The sequence below is a fragment of the Stylophora pistillata genome, chromosome 11, assembly GCF_964205215.1.
Source record: "Stylophora pistillata chromosome 11, jaStyPist1.2, whole genome shotgun sequence".
NCBI classification, from domain to species: Eukaryota; Metazoa; Cnidaria; class Anthozoa; order Scleractinia; family Pocilloporidae; genus Stylophora; species Stylophora pistillata.
The window spans coordinates 25,254,909-25,275,682 of NC_142529.1; the positions used below are offsets into that span (position 1 = coordinate 25,254,909).

General features: G+C 42.2%; 1 protein-coding gene across 1 annotated transcript; it reads left to right on the plus strand.

Moving 5' to 3' along the window:
- The first annotated feature begins 2,919 nt into the window (after positions 1 to 2,919).
- LOC111324026 (uncharacterized) lies at positions 2,920 to 20,771 on the plus strand. The gene is made up of 15 exons (XM_088737796.1): positions 2,920 to 2,973; positions 4,355 to 4,400; positions 10,270 to 10,297; positions 10,627 to 10,822; positions 11,405 to 11,676; positions 12,676 to 12,846; positions 13,610 to 14,001; positions 14,815 to 15,568; positions 15,760 to 16,092; positions 16,596 to 16,745; positions 17,139 to 17,474; positions 17,684 to 18,150; positions 18,588 to 18,887; positions 19,368 to 19,525; positions 19,925 to 20,771. Exons 3-15 carry the CDS (start codon positions 10,286 to 10,288, stop codon positions 20,083 to 20,085), a joined length of 3,702 nt encoding a protein of 1,233 aa, XP_088593922.1. The 5' UTR covers positions 2,920 to 2,973; positions 4,355 to 4,400; positions 10,270 to 10,285; the 3' UTR covers positions 20,086 to 20,771.
- The last annotated feature ends 3 nt before the right edge of the window (positions 20,772 to 20,774 follow it).

The window sequence follows — 20,774 nt, forward strand, 5'->3', positions numbered from 1 at the left end:
CCCCCTACCCCTCCTTATTTTGCCGTACCTAGATAATCCCAGGGGATCAAGTAATCAGGAGAGCGATTAACTGTTAGTATTAGTTTTCAAGGTCAGCTGAGAGATTAGAGCTGTTCATCAAACAATTTTGCAGAGTTTTGATTTAGACCGAAGTGTCAATTTTCCTCCCTTATCAGAAGAGTGGTACCATCACCTGATGTGTTTGCTAGACACAACATAATAAAAGCATTCATATTCAGCTGGAGTAACGACACGTACACGGAGTCCTTTCAGGCCACACAGACAGTCACAAACGTAGGTAAGAATCGTTTTTTTCATATTTCCACACTTAAAACCAGCACTGCCTTTATCGTTTATAGCCCAATGTCTTAAATCTCTTAGTATCCCTCTCATTTGTTCTTTTTCAATTTAACGGATGTCGTTGTATCTGTTCCCTTCCACTGAGGTTGTTTGGAACGTATTATTGCTAGTTGTTAATGATCGTTTCGAGATCGACTGATCCAGTCTTATAGGGGCTGTGACTAAAAGTAGGACGGAGACGTGAGAACTGGGACGTGGGACTCGGGGACGTGGGACGCGGGGACGTGTGACTCGGGGACGCGGGGACGTCGTACGCGAGGACGTATGACTTGGGGACGTAGGACGCGGGGCGTCGGACGCGGGGACGTGGGACGCGGGGACGTGGGACTCGGGGACTTGGGACTCGGGGAAGTGGGACTCTGAGAGGTGGGACTCTGAGAGGTGGGACGCGGGGACTTTGGGACGCGCGGGGACTCAGGGACGTGATAGACTAACAACACCCGATTTTTGCGCTGAATTTGTAAAGTATAATTTTCGATGGTCTCGAGAAAGGTATTGTATGCTGAAGAGCTTGTCAGCAGTAGCCAATGATTTCCAGCGTCCATGGTTGGTCCGGATATGTTTTCTTGCTATTTGACCGTGAGAAATCTGAACAGAATAGTTTCAACGCAGGGGATCTTAAACACCGTGGGAAGCCATGTAGGACTTACCTGCATGTGAGTATCCGTTTTCTCAAATCTTAGGATTCTTCACACGTACTTTTCTCCGGTTCCCACTCACTTTCCAGTACGAGATCATTACGAGAATTATCTGCACATTCTGGGAATGAAAATGAAAGAAATATACATTTTCGGACAGCGGTTTTCCTGAAGTAAACGTCAGCATCGAAATTTGCAAGGATAATGCACTGATGTTGTAGAATCAACAAGAAACAATAGTTAATTACCAGGAAAGTCCTCCATGGCTGCCCACGTTATCTAAGACCCCTCACGTTGAAAATATTCTCTGCCCAAAATTCTCACGGTCAAATAGGCAAAAAAATATATCCGGCCGAACCATGGACGCTGGAAATCATCTGCCACGACTGTCAAGTTCTCCAACATTATAATACCTTTCTCGAGACCACCGAAATTTATACTTTTAAAAATTCGGCGCAAAAGTCAGCTGTTGTTTGTTCATCACTTCCCCGAGTCCCACACATCCCCGAGCTCCAACCTCCTCAAGTCCCCCAGCCCCACATCCCCGCGTCCCACGTCCCCAAGTCCTACGTCCCCTAGTCCCGCGTCCCCGCATCCCACGTCCCCGCATCCCACGTCCCACGTCCCACGCCCCACGTCCCACGTTCCACGTCCCACGTCCCACGTCCCACGTCCCACGTCCCCGCGTCGTCGCGTCCCACGTCCCTGCGTCCCACGTCCCCGAGTCCCACGTCCCCGCGTCCCACGTCTCAGTCCCCATGTCCCCGTCCCACTTTTAGTCACAGCCTCTTATAGGCGTTTTGGCGGTTGCATACTCTTGGTTGCATATATTTAGTTGGAAATTATCAAGAATATCCAATGATTGTATCCAATTCTGCATCGTCGTGCAGAAATATTAAGTAGGCAAAAGCCACACCTTTTTGCAGTTTGTAAAAATCTTCTGCTCTCCTTGAACTGAGCAAAAGTATGCAGAGTTACAGCCGGTGCACAGAACTTTGCATGCGTAACGTGTTTCGCTGCTGCAACAGTTCGATCTATGAGAGAAAAAATTACGGACCTTCAGTCGTTTCCACCTCTGCTAGAAATGTGGAAATCTAGACTGTACGTGCTTTTTACTGTATCCAAATTCCCAAGCATTGGGTCAGATCATGCAAATGTGTCGCAGAGTAGCAATTGTGAAATATATCATTTCGGAAATATTTGTTTAAATCTGAGTTTCAAAGAAAAATGACTAAGAAGCAAAGACGACGAGTAGAAAAGTTATTCCCATGTATTGATATTGGAGAAGATGAAGAAATAGGTTCAAGTCGTTTCATCCAAAAGTCGACACTTCAATAGAAATTATTTCATCCTCGATTAGGCGTGATGATTTTGATTAGAAAGAATAGATATCTGATCACGTACGACCGGTTTCACGGAGAAAGGGCTAACAGTCTGATGAATTCCTTTCAGTCTGGGCTACGCGCTACTCATCGAACTCATCGTAGCTTTCAAATTTCGAGTAAATGACTTGGGAAAAAAAGCCTGACTTGACGGAAAATCATAGTTCCGCATATTCCAAACATTGTTATGAGGACTATACAAATCCTTCTTATGGTGGAAATTAAATCAAATGGCAGACGTCAGACTTAAACGACAAGGTAATTCCTATGCAATTATTCTGCCACCCTACCCCTCCTTATATTTCCATACGTAGATAACCCCTAGGCATTAAGCAATCAATACAGTGATTAACGGTCAATATCACTTTTTAAGGTCAGTGGAGAGATTATAGCTGCTTATCAAACAATTTTGCAGAGTGTTACTGAATACCGAAATGTCAATTCTCCCTCCTTATCGGAAGCGTGGCATGGTGCCATCACCTGATTGTTTGATTGACACAACATAACAAAAGCATTCATATTCAACTTTAGTATCTATTTTTTTCAGGCGACACGTACGAGGAGTCCTTTCAGGTCGACAGTCACAAACTTAGGTAAGAATCGTTTGCCATATTTGCACACTTAAAACCTTTGATCGTTTATAGCCCGACGTCTTCAATCTCTTGGCATCCCTTTCATTTGCCCTTTTTTAATTAAATGGATTTCGTTCTATCTGCTCCCTTCCACTGAGGTTGTTTGGAGCGCATTATTGCCAGATGTTAATGATCGTTTCGAGATCGACTGATCGAGTCTTATAGGCGTTTTGGGTTGCACACTTTTGGTTGCATATATTTAGCTGGAAATTATCGAGAATATCCAACAATTGCATCCAATTCTGCATCGTCGTGCAGAAATATTAAGTAGGTAAGAGCTACACCTTTTTGAAGTTTGTAAAAATCTTCTGTTCTCCTTGAATGGAGCAGAAGTATGCAGAGTTAGAGTGCACAAAAGTTTGCATGCGTAACGCGTTTCGCTACTGCAACAGTTCTATCTATGCTTGAAATAAAAAAACCGACCTTTAGTCGTTTCCACCTCCGCTAGAAATGTGGAAATCTAGAACTGTACGTGCTTTTTACTGTAACCGGATTCCCAAGCATTGGGTCAGATCATGCAAATGTGTCGCTGGGTAACAGTTGTAAAAAGATATAATTTCGGAAATATTTGTTTAAATGATTCGGATCAAATATGATACACTCCCTTTTTAAATCTGAGTTTGAAAGAAAAATGACTAGGACGCAAAGATAACTAGTAGAAAAGTTATTTACATGTATTGATGTTGGAAAAGATGAAGAAATAAGTTCAAGTCGTTTTTATCCAAAAGTCGACACTTCAATAGAAATTATTCCATTCTCGATGAGGTGTGACGACTTTGATTAAAATATATATATATATATCTGATCACGTACGACCGGATTCACGGAGGAAGGGCTAACAGCCTGATGGGTTCCTTTCAGTCTGGGCTACGCGTTAGGGAAACTTGCAACTCATCGTAGCTTTCAAATTTCAAGTAAGATTCTTGGGAAAAAAAGGCTGACCTAACGGAAAATCATAGTTCCGCACATTCCAAATATTGTTATGAGAATAATAAAAATCCTTCTCGTGGTGGAAATCAAATGGCAAACGTCAGACTAAAACAACAATGTATTTCCTTTCCGATGATTCTGCCGCCCTACCCCTCCTTATTTTGCCATACGTAGATAACCTCAGGGCATTAAGCAATCAATACAGTGATTAACGGTCGATATTATTTTTCAAGGTCAGTTGAGAGATTATAGCTGTTTATCAAACAATTTTGCAGTGTCACTGAAGACCGAAATGTCAATTCTCCCCCCCCCCCCCCCATTTCAGAAGAGTGGCATGTGATGATGTGTTTGATTGACACAACATAACAAAAGCATTCATATTCAAATGTAGTATCTTATTTTTTTTTTCCAGGCGACACGTACGAGGAGTCCTTTCAGGTCGACAGTCACAAACTTAGGTAAGAATCGTTTTCCATATTTGCACGCTTAAAACTAGCATTCCCTTGATCCTTTATAACCCAACGTCTTAAATCTCCTGGAATCCCTTTCATTTGCCCCTTTTCAATTAAATAGATTTCGTTGTATCTGCTCCCTTCCACTAAGGTTGTTTGGAGCGCATTATTGCCAGATGTTAATGATCGTTTCGAGATCGACTAAACGAATCTTACAGGGGTTTTGGGTTGCATACTTTTGATTGCATATATTTAGTTGGAAATTATCGAGAATATCCAACGATTGCATCCAATTCTACATCGTCGTGCAGAAATATCAAGTAGGTAAGAGCCACACCTTTTTGCAGTTTCTAAATATGTTCTGCTCTCCTTGAATGGAGCGAGAGTATGCAGAGTCACAATGCACAGAGCTTTGCGTGCGTAGCATGTTTCGCTACATGCAGCAGTTCGATCGTTGAGAGAAAAAATTACGGACCTTTAGTCCTTTCCACCTCTGCAAGAAATGTGAAAATTTAGACTGTACGTGCTTTTTATTGTATCCGGATTCCCAAGCATTGGGTCAGATCATGCAAACATATCACAGAGTAACAGTTTTAAAAGATATCATTACAGACATTGTTCAAGTTATTCGGATCAAACGTGATATACTTACTTTTTAAATCTGAATTGGAAAGAAAAATGACCAAGACACAAATACGACGAATAGAAAAGCTATTTACATGTATTGATGTTGAAAAGGAGGAAGAAATAAGTTCAAGTCGATTTTTTCCAAAAGTCGACACTTCGATAGAAATTATTCCATCCTCAATGAGGGGTGACGACCTTGATTAAAAAAAAACGCATCTGATCACGTACGACCGGTTTCACGGAGGGAGGGCAGACGATCTAAGTTCCCACCAGTCTGGGCTACACCTTCTGGAAACTTAGAACTCATCGTAGCCTTCAAATTTCAAGTAAGCGTCTTGGGAAAAATGCTTGACCGAAGGAAATTTTAAATATTTTTTTTTTACAAACATGATATCTCAGCTTTTGAAGCATCAGTGGTACTCATTTCAACTAATCTCCAGTGACGCACTGACCCGACTCTCCTTCTTAGAGCTGACAAACACTTCCAACCCCTCTCGGTGGACTTACTTGACGTTGTCTGTCATAGAATTACTTAGAAAAGTCGCGTTTACAAGTTAATCCATTGTATCATAGATTGCAGAGCGGCGTTCATTTTATAAATAAGTTTTTCCACACGTGGACAGTATTCAAGTGGCAACTCATGCTTTTTTTAAAGAAAGAAAAACGATCGTCTTAACAAACCAAAAGGATATGTGTTCAAATTTCATTCTTATAATTGTACTTGACTGAATTCTAAGAAGAACTCTTGACCCTTGAGGTTTCGTAGGAACTCCTGTGAATTAAGCATTGAACTAGTTGCCAGTGATCGGATCCTTGCTTTTGCGCAGAGATTCCTGGGATCGCCAAGGAGCAAACATTGCAAGTTGCTAGGAAGAAATGTATGGCGAAAGGTTATTTCGACTTTCAAATAAACGATTTTTGAGAAAGATCAGCTCTCTTTCGCCATTTTTTAAAATCAGGATTGGATTAAGAAAATGTTGATACAAGGAAAGCGTAATGTTTTGTTTGAATAACCATGAAATTTGAAAAAAAAATCTACCGATGAATTCCTCTCCTTGCGTAAAGTTTATTATGAGATTGACGCAGCGTGATGGTCTCGAAATATTACAGAATTAGCTATAGATCGCAATCGAAATACCTCGAAGGCAACTTGAACCCAAATTTCCCATAAAATGGTGACCCCCTGTGTGGTGGTATTATCACTTTGTGTGATAATAATTCCGGCCAAAATTAAAACATAGGCATGTTACGCATGCAGGGGTTATTTTTTCGGATATGTGGGTTGAAATGGGACACTTATTAACTGATGCTGATGTCTGAATGATTGTTGGCAATAATAAACTACATTGACACTACGCTTCCTGCTGTCCCCTCCACAGCCCTAATTTGAACTTTTCACGCAACGCCCTCTCTCCAACGTTGCGTGACGAGATTGAACAATGACCTGCTCGTAGGCCATAATAATGCGTACTGCCGCCTCTTCGTCAGAGACAAAACCGCAATTATTATTCTTGCCGTAAAGGGCCACAGCCAGTAATTCCGTTTCGTTTTTCCTGTGTAGAAAGATGCACAATAGGCGTTACGTAGCACTTTTTAATTGACGTAAAGCAAGGTGGTGGACATAGCCTGGGAATGAGGATGAGTTTTGGCATCGAGTGTCAGTCAGGCTTAAAATGCTGGGACGACAACCAAGCTTGTTAGAGTTTAAACTTATCTTTCGAGCGGACTTAAATATATTTATTTAAAGCACAAACCTAATATTGCAAATCACTTCTATTGTTATCGTACTGATGAAAACAAATACCCTTCAGAACAGTAAAAGTTCATTGTCGTGTGTAACGTTAGGCGATTGGATCTATTGATAGATTCATATAGCGGACGAAAGAACTACACTTTCCTGACAAAAAAAAAATTCTTGTGGAAGTTAGTGCCACATACTACCTTAAATCTGAATCAGTCAGAAAACTTGCGGTCCATAAAATGCCTTCAGTGACATATTAGATGTAAGCAGGAGAAATCCTTCTAAACAAAGTCATCGCGTTCAAATGCAAATTTTTACTGAGCGACCCGGCATTTTCTCCAGCATTTTAGTGTTTCCAAATTGTCATGGATGGCATCAACTTGTTCCAAAGTCTTAATCTCCATAACTCGCCGTGTTAACAAATAATGAAAAGCACTAGACAGCGATTTTGCTAAAACAGTAACGCCTTCAATTAGATCTAGAACCAATTCAATTCAATCCGCTGATTCGCAGATCCGGCCAAAATATAGGCTCCGTGTAGCTTCTTGTACAATAACAGATAGTCGCCTCAAAATATTCTTCGTTGTTTACTGGAAAATGGCATTTCACCTGAAAAAGTCTGGTCCCTACTGGCGAGTAAAAAGTAAACACGCAATTGTAGCGGGAAAGTATCGTTTAAACAATATTTAATTCACGGAGAACTTTTAAAAGCGAAGAAACGGATATTTAACATGGCAGTCGACGCAGAAAGTAAATATAACTTTGCGGTTTTACAAAGAGAGCGGCTACAGGGCAAAAAACAAGATCATCAATGAAATATAATTTATGCAAATGTATTGAGTTAGTTTTACTAGAGTCAGCAAAACTAGCCCATCCAAAACAACACGCCCTGATGCTAAATTCGTATTAGGCCTTTAGCTGACGGTGTGTGCGGTACAAGTGAAGTAGTGGTACACAAAACATGTACGTTTTAACTTGCAATTGGTAGAAAAATTTACTTGATGACCTCTCTCATCCTGACAGATCATAACGATAAGGTCCTCACGAAGGACAGCCATCACGCTGGGTAGATGAGCTCACAATTCTTGTAGATGTCATTCTTAGGCTCGTTCTTTAAGCGAAATTAAAAATGGAATTCATGTATAGCAACGAAATATCCCTCAGTCGAGAAAACGAAATAAAGTTAGCGCAGGACTGCGTCAACACTTGGTAAACTTCACCTTTTCTTTAATCATTCTTCGACTTCAAAAGTGCGGAATTACGGGAGCACTAGTTTAACGACCCTCTCGTTATATTATTCTTCGACTTCGTGAGCGCGGGATTGTGGATGCACTAGTTTAACGGCCATATCATTTTATCATCATTCTTCGACTTCAGGAAAGCTTGAATGCAGGACCACTGGTTCAAATGACCTCTCTTTTAACATTATTTTTCGAAATCGGGACCGCAAGAGCAATCCATTCATAAAAGTCAATAGCGGCCGGATATTCTGGTTGCTCCCATCAACATCTCAAGCAATATTTGATTCAAAATTTTCTCATGTTCCACTCAGTCTCCTTTAGAACGAACTATAGTCGTACATTGATCTCAACTCCGCCACTTTCCCAACACGACTAATACGTTTCTTAATTCGCGAACCGCTCTCCGCGAGTCACGCGTTGATTGGCTGAAATTTGGAGACCTGTCAAACCATAATTTAGCAAGAACGCTCTGATTGGTGCGACATCGAAAAATACTACAATCTGATTGGTTTGTGATACACTAAAAAATTGCACCAATCACATTGCTTTGAGATACATCAAAAAAAAACATGTGCCAGTCAGATTGCTTAGAGATACACCAAATTGCGCTGATTAGATTACACTACACCAAATTACACCAATCTATACGCTAACATATAGTTTTTTTAGCAAAATAACTAAAAAACAAACAAAAACAAACAAATAACAACAAAACATAAAACAATAATGCAATAAGGCGATTGCGTGCCAATACCTATTTCAATATTAATTCCTACCGCTATATTTCGTGAATATAAGTCTCAATTTTAATCACAAGATGATTTTGTTTGGTAAGGGAGGACTTTCCCCCCTCCCCAGCCCCTTTTCGGGGCTTCTCCCTTCCCCAACCGCTCTTCAGGGACTTTCCCCCCTCCCCAACCGCCCTTCGGGGACTTTTCCCCTCCCCAACCCTCCTTCGGAAGACTTTCCCCTTCCCCAACCTCCCTTCGGGGACTTTCCTCCTCCCCAACCCTCCTTCGGAAGACTTTCCCCTTCCCCAACCTCCCTTCGGGGACTTTTCCCCTCCCCAACCCTCCTTCGGAAGACTTTCCCCTTCCCCAACCTCCCTTCGGGGACTTTTCCCCTCCCCAACCCTCCTTCGGAAGACTTTCTCCTTCCCCAACCTCCCTTCGGGGACTTTTCCCCTCCCCAACCCTCCTTCGGAAGACTTTCCCCTTCCCCAACCTCCCTTCGGGGACTTTTCCCCTCCCCAACCCTCCTTCGGAAGACTTTCCCCTTCCCCAACCTCCCTTCGGGGACTTTTCCCCTCCCCAACCCTCCTTCGGAAGACTTTCCCCTTCCCCAACCTCCCTTCGGGGACTTTTCCCCTCCCCAACCCTCCTTCGGAAGACTTTCCCCTTCCCCAACCTCCCTTCGGGGACTTTTCCCCTCCCCAACCCTCCTTCGGAAGACTTTCCCCTTCCCCAACCTCCCTTCGGGGACTTTTCCCCTCCCCAACCCTCCTTCGGAAGACTTTCCCCTTCCCCAACCTCCCTTCGGGGACTTTTCCCCTCCCCAACCCTCCTTCGGAAGACTTTCCCCTTCCCCAACCTCCCTTCGGGGACTTTTCCCCTCCCCAACCCTCCTTCGGAAGACTTTCCCCTTCCCCAACCTCCCTTCGGGGACTTTTCCCCTCCCCAACCCTCCTTCGGAAGACTTTCTCCTTCCCCAACCTCCCTTCGGGGACTTTTCCCCTCCCCAACCCTCCTTCGGAAGACTTTCCCCTTCCCCAACCTCCCTTCGGGGACTTTTCCCCTCCCCAACCCTCCTTCGGAAGACTTTCCCCTTCCCCAACCTCCCTTCGGGGACTTTTCCCCTCCCCAACCCTCCTTCGGAAGACTTTCCCCTTCCCCAACCTCCCTTCGGGGACTTTTCCCCTCCCCAACCCTCCTTCGGAAGACTTTCCCCTTCCCCAACCTCCCTTCGGGGACTTTTCCCCTCCCCAACCCTCCTTCGGAAGACTTTCCCCTTCCCCAACCTCCCTTCGGGGACTTTTCCCCTCCCCAACCCTCCTTCGGAAGACTTCCCTTCCCCAACCTCCCTTCGAGGACTTTCCCCCTATCCCAAGCCTCCTTTGGAGTTACATTCCGTCAAGTTATAAAATATCTTCGAATAAAAAACGTTACAATATTATTTTCATACCCTCATCTAAATATGTCTAATAAAAATGCGCATAGTACCTTTGTTATATCATGAACTCAGGGATTTATTTAATTTTACTATGCAGGCGACAAGATATCGAAATGAGTCTGCAGGTGAGATCGTCTTATTTTTATCTCCTTTTCTGGTAATTTATCCATTTAATTTAAAACCAGTAGGCGGATAATAAGTTAAGCAATCCACAACAGCAAGAGACTAAAAACCGCTCTCGATTAAAACATGAAGATTCCCTATTCATTCCCATCTGAATGAAGGTGGATACAATTCCTGTATACATAATCTCCTTTTCATTCGAAACTCATGTTGTGTTTCTTGTTTAGAGGTAGCCCTTGAATAAGGGAACTATAAAAGAGATTCTAATTTATTGACATTTTTTTCATTTCTTTTAAATTTGTCAAAAGCAATGTTCCTTTTTCTGATGCAGGTGTTATTTGAGGACAAACTACTTCATAAGGCGCAGCGTGGCTTACTCATCAGCAAACCAAAATACGGAATCTTTGTCACTGCCTTTTACAAGAAAGATCTTCCTGTAAATGACCTCACAGTTCGGGACGGCATTTTGGATGCCGTGCGTGACGTCATCAAATACGCACTGGAGTTGGAGAAAGCTAAAGGAAACGGTTAGAAAGTTTAACTGTACAGAAGCCATTATTTGTAGAATAACTGTATAGCCCTCCTCCAAATGAGACTTTTTCCCTTTTTTAAAATTCCTTTGATATAAAACGTAGAATAGACCAAATATAGGAGAAAGATTATAAGGGGTTGTATGGCATGTGACTTCTTGATTCTGTAGCTGCTATCTTGGTGTATCACATATTGAGGTTCCCAGACATAGGTTGCTGAACAGACTTGAATATATCTGACTAGCTTCAATCAACAGTGGCTTTTGCAATATGTGAGGCAACCAGATATAGGTTCAATCAACACCTCAGAATTTGTTGCACGAGATCCTTAGAAACGGTAAACTTTACTGCCGGAAGGGACGAAGTTTGGCAATATTGAGTGCATTCTTCTTAACCCGTCCTGCTCAGAGTGCTTTCTCTCGGCATTTGATGCTGCCTTTCGGCTGGCATTGGTGTGACTTTGACTGAGAAGCTCAATACCAACATCATATCTGTCCCTGAGAGAGTTATTTAGAGCAGTTCGTAAAAATGGAAAAAAAAATTGCTTATCCACCCTAGTTTGTCACCACCATTTTTCAGAGTCATGTACCAGGGCAATTGTTGCGTTTGACCCAGACCAGTGGAGAGAGTGGTATAAAGATGACCCCAAATTAGCAAATCTTGATGAACGTCCCCTGGGTAAGAAGCTTGTTCCTGACTCGCAGAAATTCCTGGACACAGGAGGAGATGTGTTCTTTTTGCTTAAATCAAACGTTGAAGGGGAATTGGAGAAAGTTCTTCAGCGTGTTGAGACTAATATGAAGAACTTCTGCGACGAACCGGATGTCACCCAATCTCAGCCTCCGAGTAAGGTAAGAAATATTCGACTTTGTCTTTGCTAGAGAAGAGAAAGATGGTCATGCTAAAAGGTTAAGGTGGCAGGCACTTCAAAGGTTCTCCGCAACACAAACGAAAGAGCAACTCATGTATAGGCCAAAAACTGTTTTCAAGGATTATGTATTTATGTTTTTGCTCGGCTGAATTGAAGAAGTGGCTCTGCAGCCATTTCTTCTGGAGTTCTTAATTACATTTGAATATTTAACAATTATTCCACGAGCGCGCGTTGGATATGAGATGATAGATAGCCAACGAGGCGCGTAGCGCCTCGTTGGCTATAATCATCTCATATCCAACAAGCGCGAGTGGAATAATTGTTTTATTAAAAACGTTCAATTAAATTATTAAATTTTATTAAATTTTTAGTTCCCTTTTAATCTTAAGCTGAAACGTACGCTTGCCATATTTGTAGATTATGGTATATTGGCTGATAGACCATAATGGCTAAGCCAATAAAAAGTCTTGAATTGCATTATCCTATGATCCAGTTTTTAATAAATATATATATACCATACGAATGTAATTTCCCGTTAAGCCTTCCTATATCTATTGTATATCCTGTTTCATCCACTCTCCCTCTGCCATTTTAAAGGGACCAGAGTACTAAATATCCATATTCAGTTCAGTGTAACTTTAATATTTGAAAACAAGCTTTTCATGACGGACAGGATTACTCCTTTATTTCCTATAGCAGCATGGTGCCTATGTGATTCGCCAGGGATTGAAAGAGTGTTGACTTCTCCGGTCCAATTCCACTCTCACGAAGCCCCCTCTCAAACCCTTATTTTCCCCTTCCCCCCTCAGCTCCAAACGGGGTTGGTTAGAAGAGGCTCCCTCCTCCACCCACGCTTAGAGCAGAGATTAAAGTATATCTCAACTGGAATCGATAAAGGAAAATACCAAATAAAGACAGTCTTTGTGTAAGGCATCCGTCATGCTCATGTGACTTTTATGTCTTTTATTGTTTCCCTCAGCGGATCATTCAAAATTCCTTTACTGATGGAGTGGCAAATCCCTGTGACGCAGAGAGCATTAAGAATTACATTGTGAAGAATGAAGGGGCGTTGTCAGGTTATCCTGGATCATGCTACCTTCTGGCGCAGAAGTTTGAGTTCAACTGGACGGTCCTTGGAAACATGGACAAGGTAAAGAACCAAGCTCTTCTTGCTATCTATTTTCAAATTATTCTGGCAGTTGGGAGGACGAAACACCAGAGAAACTAGCTCAACTAATCTCCAGATCCTTCAGTACGGTTCTCGAAAACACTCTGCCACTGAACTTTATAACTATACAATGACTATTAATTGCTGACAAGATTATTTGCCAAAGACTGTCACCAGCCGGTCGCATATGTCATGCGACAACAACAAAAAATATTACATAATTGTCCTCGTTATTACAAGTTCTTGAACAGCAACAGCTAAGAAGAAATTGGAAACGTGGACAAAGTAATACAGGGGGGTTACCGTCATTTCGCCTCCAAGCCGTTTCGTTGACGACCAGTTCGTTAGCGTCTTAAGTCGTTTCGCTAACGTCACAAAAGTCGTTTCACATTGTACTGAAACGGACTAACTCCCCCCCTCGTACGGTATTTCGGTCGATGAGAAGTCGAGCTGGTTCTATTCACTGGCACAAAGATCGTTCACCATTCAGTAAGCTATTCTCATTATCTATCCTCGACTATCTGCTGACAGGAAAGGAGAAAATCTGCGCCCGTTTGAGCCCTTAAACTTGTTATCATCAAAAAAAAAAAAAACTCACTTTAGAATCCTTTTCATACAAAATATATATCTTTTGGAGACATAAGTACATTTTTGTGAAACACTGAACAAACGAGGCGATGTGTCTTCACCATTAGGGAATTTATTGGTGTTATAGATCCTGTCTCATCAATGATCACTGTTACAGATTCAAAAAGGAGACATGATTGGGAGGAAATCTGGCACAGACACATTCATACCTCACACGGACAAACGTGCTCACATCTCACGCGTGCATATGGAGCTCGACGTTCCACCAGTAAATGGTCTTTTGAGGCATAAGCGCGTCTTCCGTGTTTCAATGCCTTACGGTCAAGCGGACCAGTCAGGCCGTGAAGAAGGGCTGATGTATATGCACTTGTGTAACACTACAGAGGTCTTCAAGACGATACTGAAAAACATTGCTGGTAACGACAAGCATTCTAAACTAGGTGACGTAACCGTTGATAGCTTGATCAGCGCAGTCCGGCCAGTACAGGGAACCTTCTATTACGTACCAAGCGCAGAAGAATTGAAGTTATCTACTCTCGCGGAAAGAAGGTTAGAACGATTTCTACTTATAGTTCAAGTAAACTGATACAACTTTCAAGATCTTTTGCGGACGATTTTGGGCCTTTTTTGTCTCTGCCAAACAACTATCACTCACTGAGAGATTTATTTTCATCAACCAATCAGTTCTCATTTAGACTTCTGTAGATTCCATAACATGAGGTGAAAGTATTTTTTCCCTTTGTACTCCTATATAAAGGAAAAGTCTTCGCTGTTTCTTTAAAAACTCCGCATGTTTTCCTTGTTTCTTCTCTTAAAGGTACTGTACAAAGTTTCTATTCGAGTAAGGGTTTACTCTATTTTCTGTTATTCCGAATGCAAGTGATGAAGTTGCATTGCTATTTTTAAATACGAGATTGGAAATGTTTTTACCGTACAGTTGTAGAATGTGTTGTAAAAATGTGAGCGCGTAAAACGTATGAATTGGGTTCAACAATTTATCTTGTCGAGAACGATTTGAAAATGAATTTTTCTTTTAGTGAAGGAAAGAAAATATGGTTTAATTAGTTTTGGTGTACCAATAGTTACCTGTTAGCATTGGAAGCTTCAAGAATAAGGGCTCAAACTTCTTACGGTATGAGAGCTGTTGCAAGGTTTCATCTTAGCCAAACACAAGAACCCGCACTGCTGATGAGAGAGTACAACTAATTTGGTAAAAGATCGGAGATGGTGTAAAATGGTAGAGAGCGAGAGGTAAAAAACTCAAAAAGAAAAGAAGACGGATTAACAGAGAGCTGTCTGAGTCTATTTGTAAAAGTAATGATGTAGTCCTTTAATTTCGCAGAGTCTGTTCCTGTTTTGCAGGTTTGAAATCATAGATTTTTGGAAGATAAGAAGCCCATCAAACGACTACCTGTTTTACAATCAGAAGGAATACCTCCACCGTATGACAACTGGAGGATACCTTCCTGGAGACCCTCCAAGTAACCGAGTCCTTGGCCTGTTAGACTATGGCTTCCAGCAATGGAACGATGAATGGTTCAAACGCCGAGAGATGCCTAAAATTCCGCACCTCTTCACGATGTTAAAACCTAGAAGATTGAGCAAGGTGAAAGATGCTTCAGTTATGATACGGAAAGGATGGGCATTGAAAGTGTCATTGGGACGTCTGTTTACCACAAACAAAGTGAACAAGCTGCGTGGTACAAAGGAGCCATTCTTTGGTTGCAAAGCCGACTTCTTTAACCTTCATCCAGACGAGATCATAGTGGGAAGGATGCCCAAATGTTTCTCCCTTGGGCTTGGTAAGGCGGTGATGCCCTACCTTCATGAAAACGAAGTGATTCCAGCTTTCTACAAGGGTCTGAGTGAAGCAGCTGGAATGGGCCATGTGGTTCCTGACTATGAAAGACTTGTAGAGAAAGGCCTGGGGAAAATGATAGAGGAATTGAAGGCCGACAAAGGAGAAACAGCGGAGGAGAAAGATTTTATAGCTTCCTGCATCCTGGCTTTGGAAGGGATGCAAAAGTACATGAAAAACTTTGGATTTTTAGCTGGTTACCTTGCAGACAACAGTGGCTTTGCGATATCTGAGGCCCAGAAGCAAAACTTGAAGCAGGTAAGATTCAAAGAGTTGTTGAAATATCAGGAACTGCAGTTGTCGTAAAAACTGGCATTTGTGGCCCGACACGGCTGCTTTATTAAAATCTTTCGAAGCCTACATGCTTTTCCGTAGAGAACCAGTATAAAGTACATTTCGCGAAATGTATTCAAGTGTATTCAGTAGAAGTAGTTTTTTATTCGAAACAGATAGAGGCAAGAATGAAAAAGATGTCAACCGACCGTCCAGAGACGTTTGTCGAAGCCGTTCAACTCTTATTCTCATATCACTGCTGTTTGCACCTCACTGGGGAACCAACATCTATCGGGCGTCTGGATCAGATCCTACTACCGTTCCTGCAAGGAACATCAGCTGAAGACGCCCAGGAAATCATTGACTGCCTGTTTGTCAAGCTCTGTGAACACGCCCATGTCAACTCACGTCTGTTAAATGATTTGGGTACTTGGGGTATGACAGCAGTTCCGTACGCCTCCACAGGGATGTTTGCAAACGGTGATACCATTAATCAATGGGTTCAGCAGGTGAGCTGATGATTCTAGTGTTTCAATGCGCTTTTTCCCGGTCTAAGTTAAATTCTTAACCTTTCCAACCTTTCATATAACTACGTTCTTAACTATTCGCCTTTTGTTATACGTTTTCCAAATTTCGCAATATTTACCTCCTGCCTACCTACCAACCTATCTACCTACCCGTTTTTCTACTTTCTTAATTAACATAATATAAATACCTTCCCACCTACCAAACGTCTTACACTAAGCTACCTTAAGATTAGTCTCCCTTACTCCCATCGTTGGTACGTAACGACCCACATAGCTTAACCAACCAACCTATTTACCGACCTTATGTCCAACTTATACCTTATAGCCTACCATCCATATTAATCTGTCTACAGAAAAGTATACGAAGAATTCATAAACAAATTCAGGCTGGTTTTCTCTTCTCTCCCTAGAATTTCATGATACGAAACTACAAGTAACATAAAGGTTTCTCAAATTCAATTGCAATTGTAACTGTTGCTTTTTAGGTCACTGTAGGCGGGTACAAAGCAAATGACGCAGCAGAGCCAGAATGTGGCTGCAATGAGATCACAATCATGTGTCTGAAAGCCTCGCGCAGGCTTCCACTTAATGCCCCGTGTTTGTCCTTGCGAGTACATAAAAATACGCCGCAGAAGGTATGTAAAGAAAATATATCTATCTGATAACTTTTCCGGACGATCAGGTAACACTATCACGGTGAGGGGGGGAGGGAAGGAAGGAGTGGGTTTGAAGTGAGGGGTCTTTGAAAACGTTAGGGTTGACCATCCCCGTGAGGTAAGAATGTTTAGGATAAAAAGGTTGACACAGATCTCAAATATTATTTGTATTTAATCAAGAGATAAGATCCACAAAGTATACTAGTAGATAATGAAGAATTCATCTTAAGTTGGCCGTAAGCTACATTGCTTTTTTTGCCTAACTGGAGTTACACGGCTGTACTCTCTAGGGATCACACGTATTGCTTCCTATTTAATGAAGAAAACGTCATCTTGGTTGTATGATTTTACTAATTTTTGCAATGTAAACAGGTTCTCGAGGAAGCTGCCAAAGCCATACTCAGTGGCGGGGCCCATCCACTTTTGCCCCACGATGATCACCTAATACAGGGCCTTCGAGAAGCTGGAGACGCCACACACGTGCCAGTGAGCCTAAAAAGCGCACGAAATTACTGTTGCGACGGTTGCTACGAGCCAATATTTCCTGGAGAAACAGACTTCTCCTTGGCTTATGTGCCACTGTTACAAGTACTTGAAATGACAATCAACCACGGCTCTACGTACTCGCTCGCTGGGCCCATGTATCTGGAGGGTGTACCACAATCTCTGCCCACAGAACATGCGGAGGAGATAAAGAGCTTTGATAAGGTCTTTATTGATATTCTTCTGCCCTTTTTCTTGTTTATCAGGCGGGGAGGGGAGGGGAGTGTTCCCCTCCCCTACGTTGCTTTCGCTGTGGAACGCCTCTGTTCTAGAATAAAAGCTAAGGCTGCACAATCACTTGAGCAGAAGCTTACTGGTTCAATACCCGTGCTTTGTTATTTATTTTACTTAAATACTTTTCGATTGTTTTTCAGGTCAAGGAGATCTTTGCTAAGCACCTCAATGTGCGAACAGGGTACACCCTTTTCCTTCTGCTTCTCAACTACGACAACATCGTGCAGTACTCTCCCAGTCCTCTGTTATCTTCCCTTATCCAAGGTTGCGTGGAAACAAAGCGGGACATTTATAACGGTGGTGCAAATCACACACTTATTGGTGTCCAGTTCATCTCTTTTTCCAACACTGTTGACGCTCTGTACGCCATCAAAAGGCTTTGCTTTGATCACGACTCCGCTCTGATTTCCTTGGCTGAGTTAGTTCGATGCCTCAAGTGTGACTGGGGGTACAACATGCAAGAACCCTTCCATGACGAGATTGCTGGAGCCACCCGAGGTCAGCGGTTGTCCGATACGTACAAGGCAGTACGCGAAACAGCGCTTAACTTGCCCAAATTTGGAACCAGTGCCGGCGCGGAAAACAAAGACATCCAAGAAATCACGAGGTGAGTTACGTTTAGAAGCCCTTACAAATCGACTGGTTTTCTTGTTGAACTTCCTCGTTGGTTTATAGTTGATCATTTTATGAGACAAATTCGTCCGAAAACCACCAATGGAACATCTATGCCTTCACTTTACAGTGTGACTATTTCTGTCCTCACTGATGAGTGACCGTCATGCCGTGGTGGTCCGTTAACTACTCTGGCCATGGTCAATGTGTCACTCGACTTTTACCTTTGCAGGTGTGTGCTATGGATGTCACCAATAGGTAATCAAACCAATAAACCCCCAAATTAAATCGAACCCGTAATGAGATGAACCATATCTAAGGAGAGACTTTATGCTTAGCTAAACGAACTCATCGCGTATCAGTGTCTGTCCTAAACAGGTTGCCTCACATCTAACCACTTTTTTTCCTAAATATATCGTCTCATTTCTGCAGTTGGCTGGCGGAACAAGTTTCAACAGTTGTTAATAAAGTGTCTCGCCCCAGTCCGGAAGCTCATCAACCCCTAGTCGAGTTGATTGACGGCCTTAAGAAAAAGTACTCAGTGCCCGGGGCACCATGGGATGTATTGCTGCCTACAGGATCAGGGACATTTGAAGGATACGTTGGCTGGGGAGCGGGTTGTGGAGCTTCCGCTGACGGTCGGCGTTCGGGCTCACCCATAGCCTCAGATTTGAGTGCTGCTCCCACACCACTGGATAAGCCACCGATACTGAAGAACTTTGATATTTACAAGTAAGTTTTGGGGAAAATGTATACACACACACACACACACACACACACTCACTAAAGTATTGCAGAATTTTCACAAAGATGATGTCCTAGGAAAAATTGTTTCAGTTGCGAGTCTTTGTGAAGAAACGACTGGACTGGGCTTGTTTGTGAAATGTCATATCGGTGCGTTTTACCGCTTCACTTAAACACCTAGGCTCATTTCTTCGCCAATCCATTTACGCATGTGCTACACATGCCAAGCCACTTTATATAACTCTCATTCTTTACTGAAACACGTCATTGTTCTTTACACGACCAAGTTCCACATTTTTGTTCTAATACGAAAGTCTTCCTACGCTAATTAATGCAACAGCCGTAAATCGATCGACACCTGTATAAAATATTGTTAGAGCACAAGATTTCATTCGTAGTCCTAGCCGGAGTCAGTGTGCTGTGTTCTTGGCTTTATATACGTGACTTTTTGTTTTCATTGGTATTTAGATCCCTGAAAAGCTGGGATATGCACTCGATCAACGTTGGCTTCGCAAACGGTGCAGAGATCGATTTGAAGATCATGGAAGACTTTAAAGAGAGCGAATTGGTTGAGTTCTTAAGGAGTTATGCCGACCTGAAAGGTGTTGGAGGAAATATTTTGACTGGTGAGTTGTATTAAACAATACGACTAATAAACGCCGCACAGGTTTAAGGACGTTGATCAAGCGCAATAGGTCATTTCGAACGTAGAAGTCTTTTCCTAGCTTTAGAAGATGAATATCAGTTGGAAGCAGAAAGACTCCATCCAAAGTAAAATGAGCCCACTGCCTAAGGCGAGGGGAAGAAAGAAAAAAAAATAAAAAAAAAATTCACCATTGGCTTTAAATGTACAACTGTTTTACAGATGCACAAGCAAACACAATCGCCTGAATTCAATAAATACGAATGGACGACTTTGTAAGGCAAAGAAAAACGCAATTAAATTTTCCCTTGGGCCTCCATCAAAATAAACAGGGTATCCAATACGATGAACATCATATCAACTTAGTTTTTTTTCTTTATAGTAACTTGTGCCAATCCTGAAACATTCGCCAACGCCCAACGCAGCCCAGAACAGTACGATCTCATCCGCGTACGCACAGGGGGTTGGAGCGAGTTTTTCATTACTTTCTTCACCGCGCATCAGAAACATCAAGAGAGGAGAATGTATTACCATACTACATGAAGTACTGAATTCCTAAAGTCAAAGCCGTGTTGTGGCTTAGTCGTCCGCAAAGCCTTTCTTTTTTCCGAATTAGCGCGAAACTGGTTTATCAACACTCTTTATCAACGCGCAAATTTTAAGCACAAGTACATTAGTCTAAAAGGGGCTTGAATGCCGCCCAAAATAGGAACTAAGTCGAACAAATGCTTTGCCTAGATCGTGTATTTGTATTCAAACTGCAGGTTTAAACAGGTATTACCATTTTTTTCGGAGAATCGACTATGCTCTGATAGATTGTACACTGTCCCCGTATTTCCAAAGATTGTACTTAGTAAACAAAATGGTCGGAATTTGGCGATCTTCAACCAGCACTTTCATTTTACTCGTCGAAGACTGCAGTTCGGGCAGTCGAAAGCTCGTAGTTTTTAATCATTTTAACCAGAGATCGTTTTTAAATTTCAACTACGTTCCATTCTGGCTGCGGCCCTTCAATATTTTCACCAAGGTGCTTTTGCATTTATCCGAAAGTACTTGCTATTCGTGTGACTTAATTTGAGCGTAGAGAACAGTCTTGACATTGTTATCAGTAGAACATAGGATATAGCTGTATTTTCTTTAATCTTTGTATGTCGAGTACTGAAAATGACCGCGCAACCAATTGGACGTGAAAAACACTTGAGTGAATAAATGGCAAAGTAATAATTTCATCC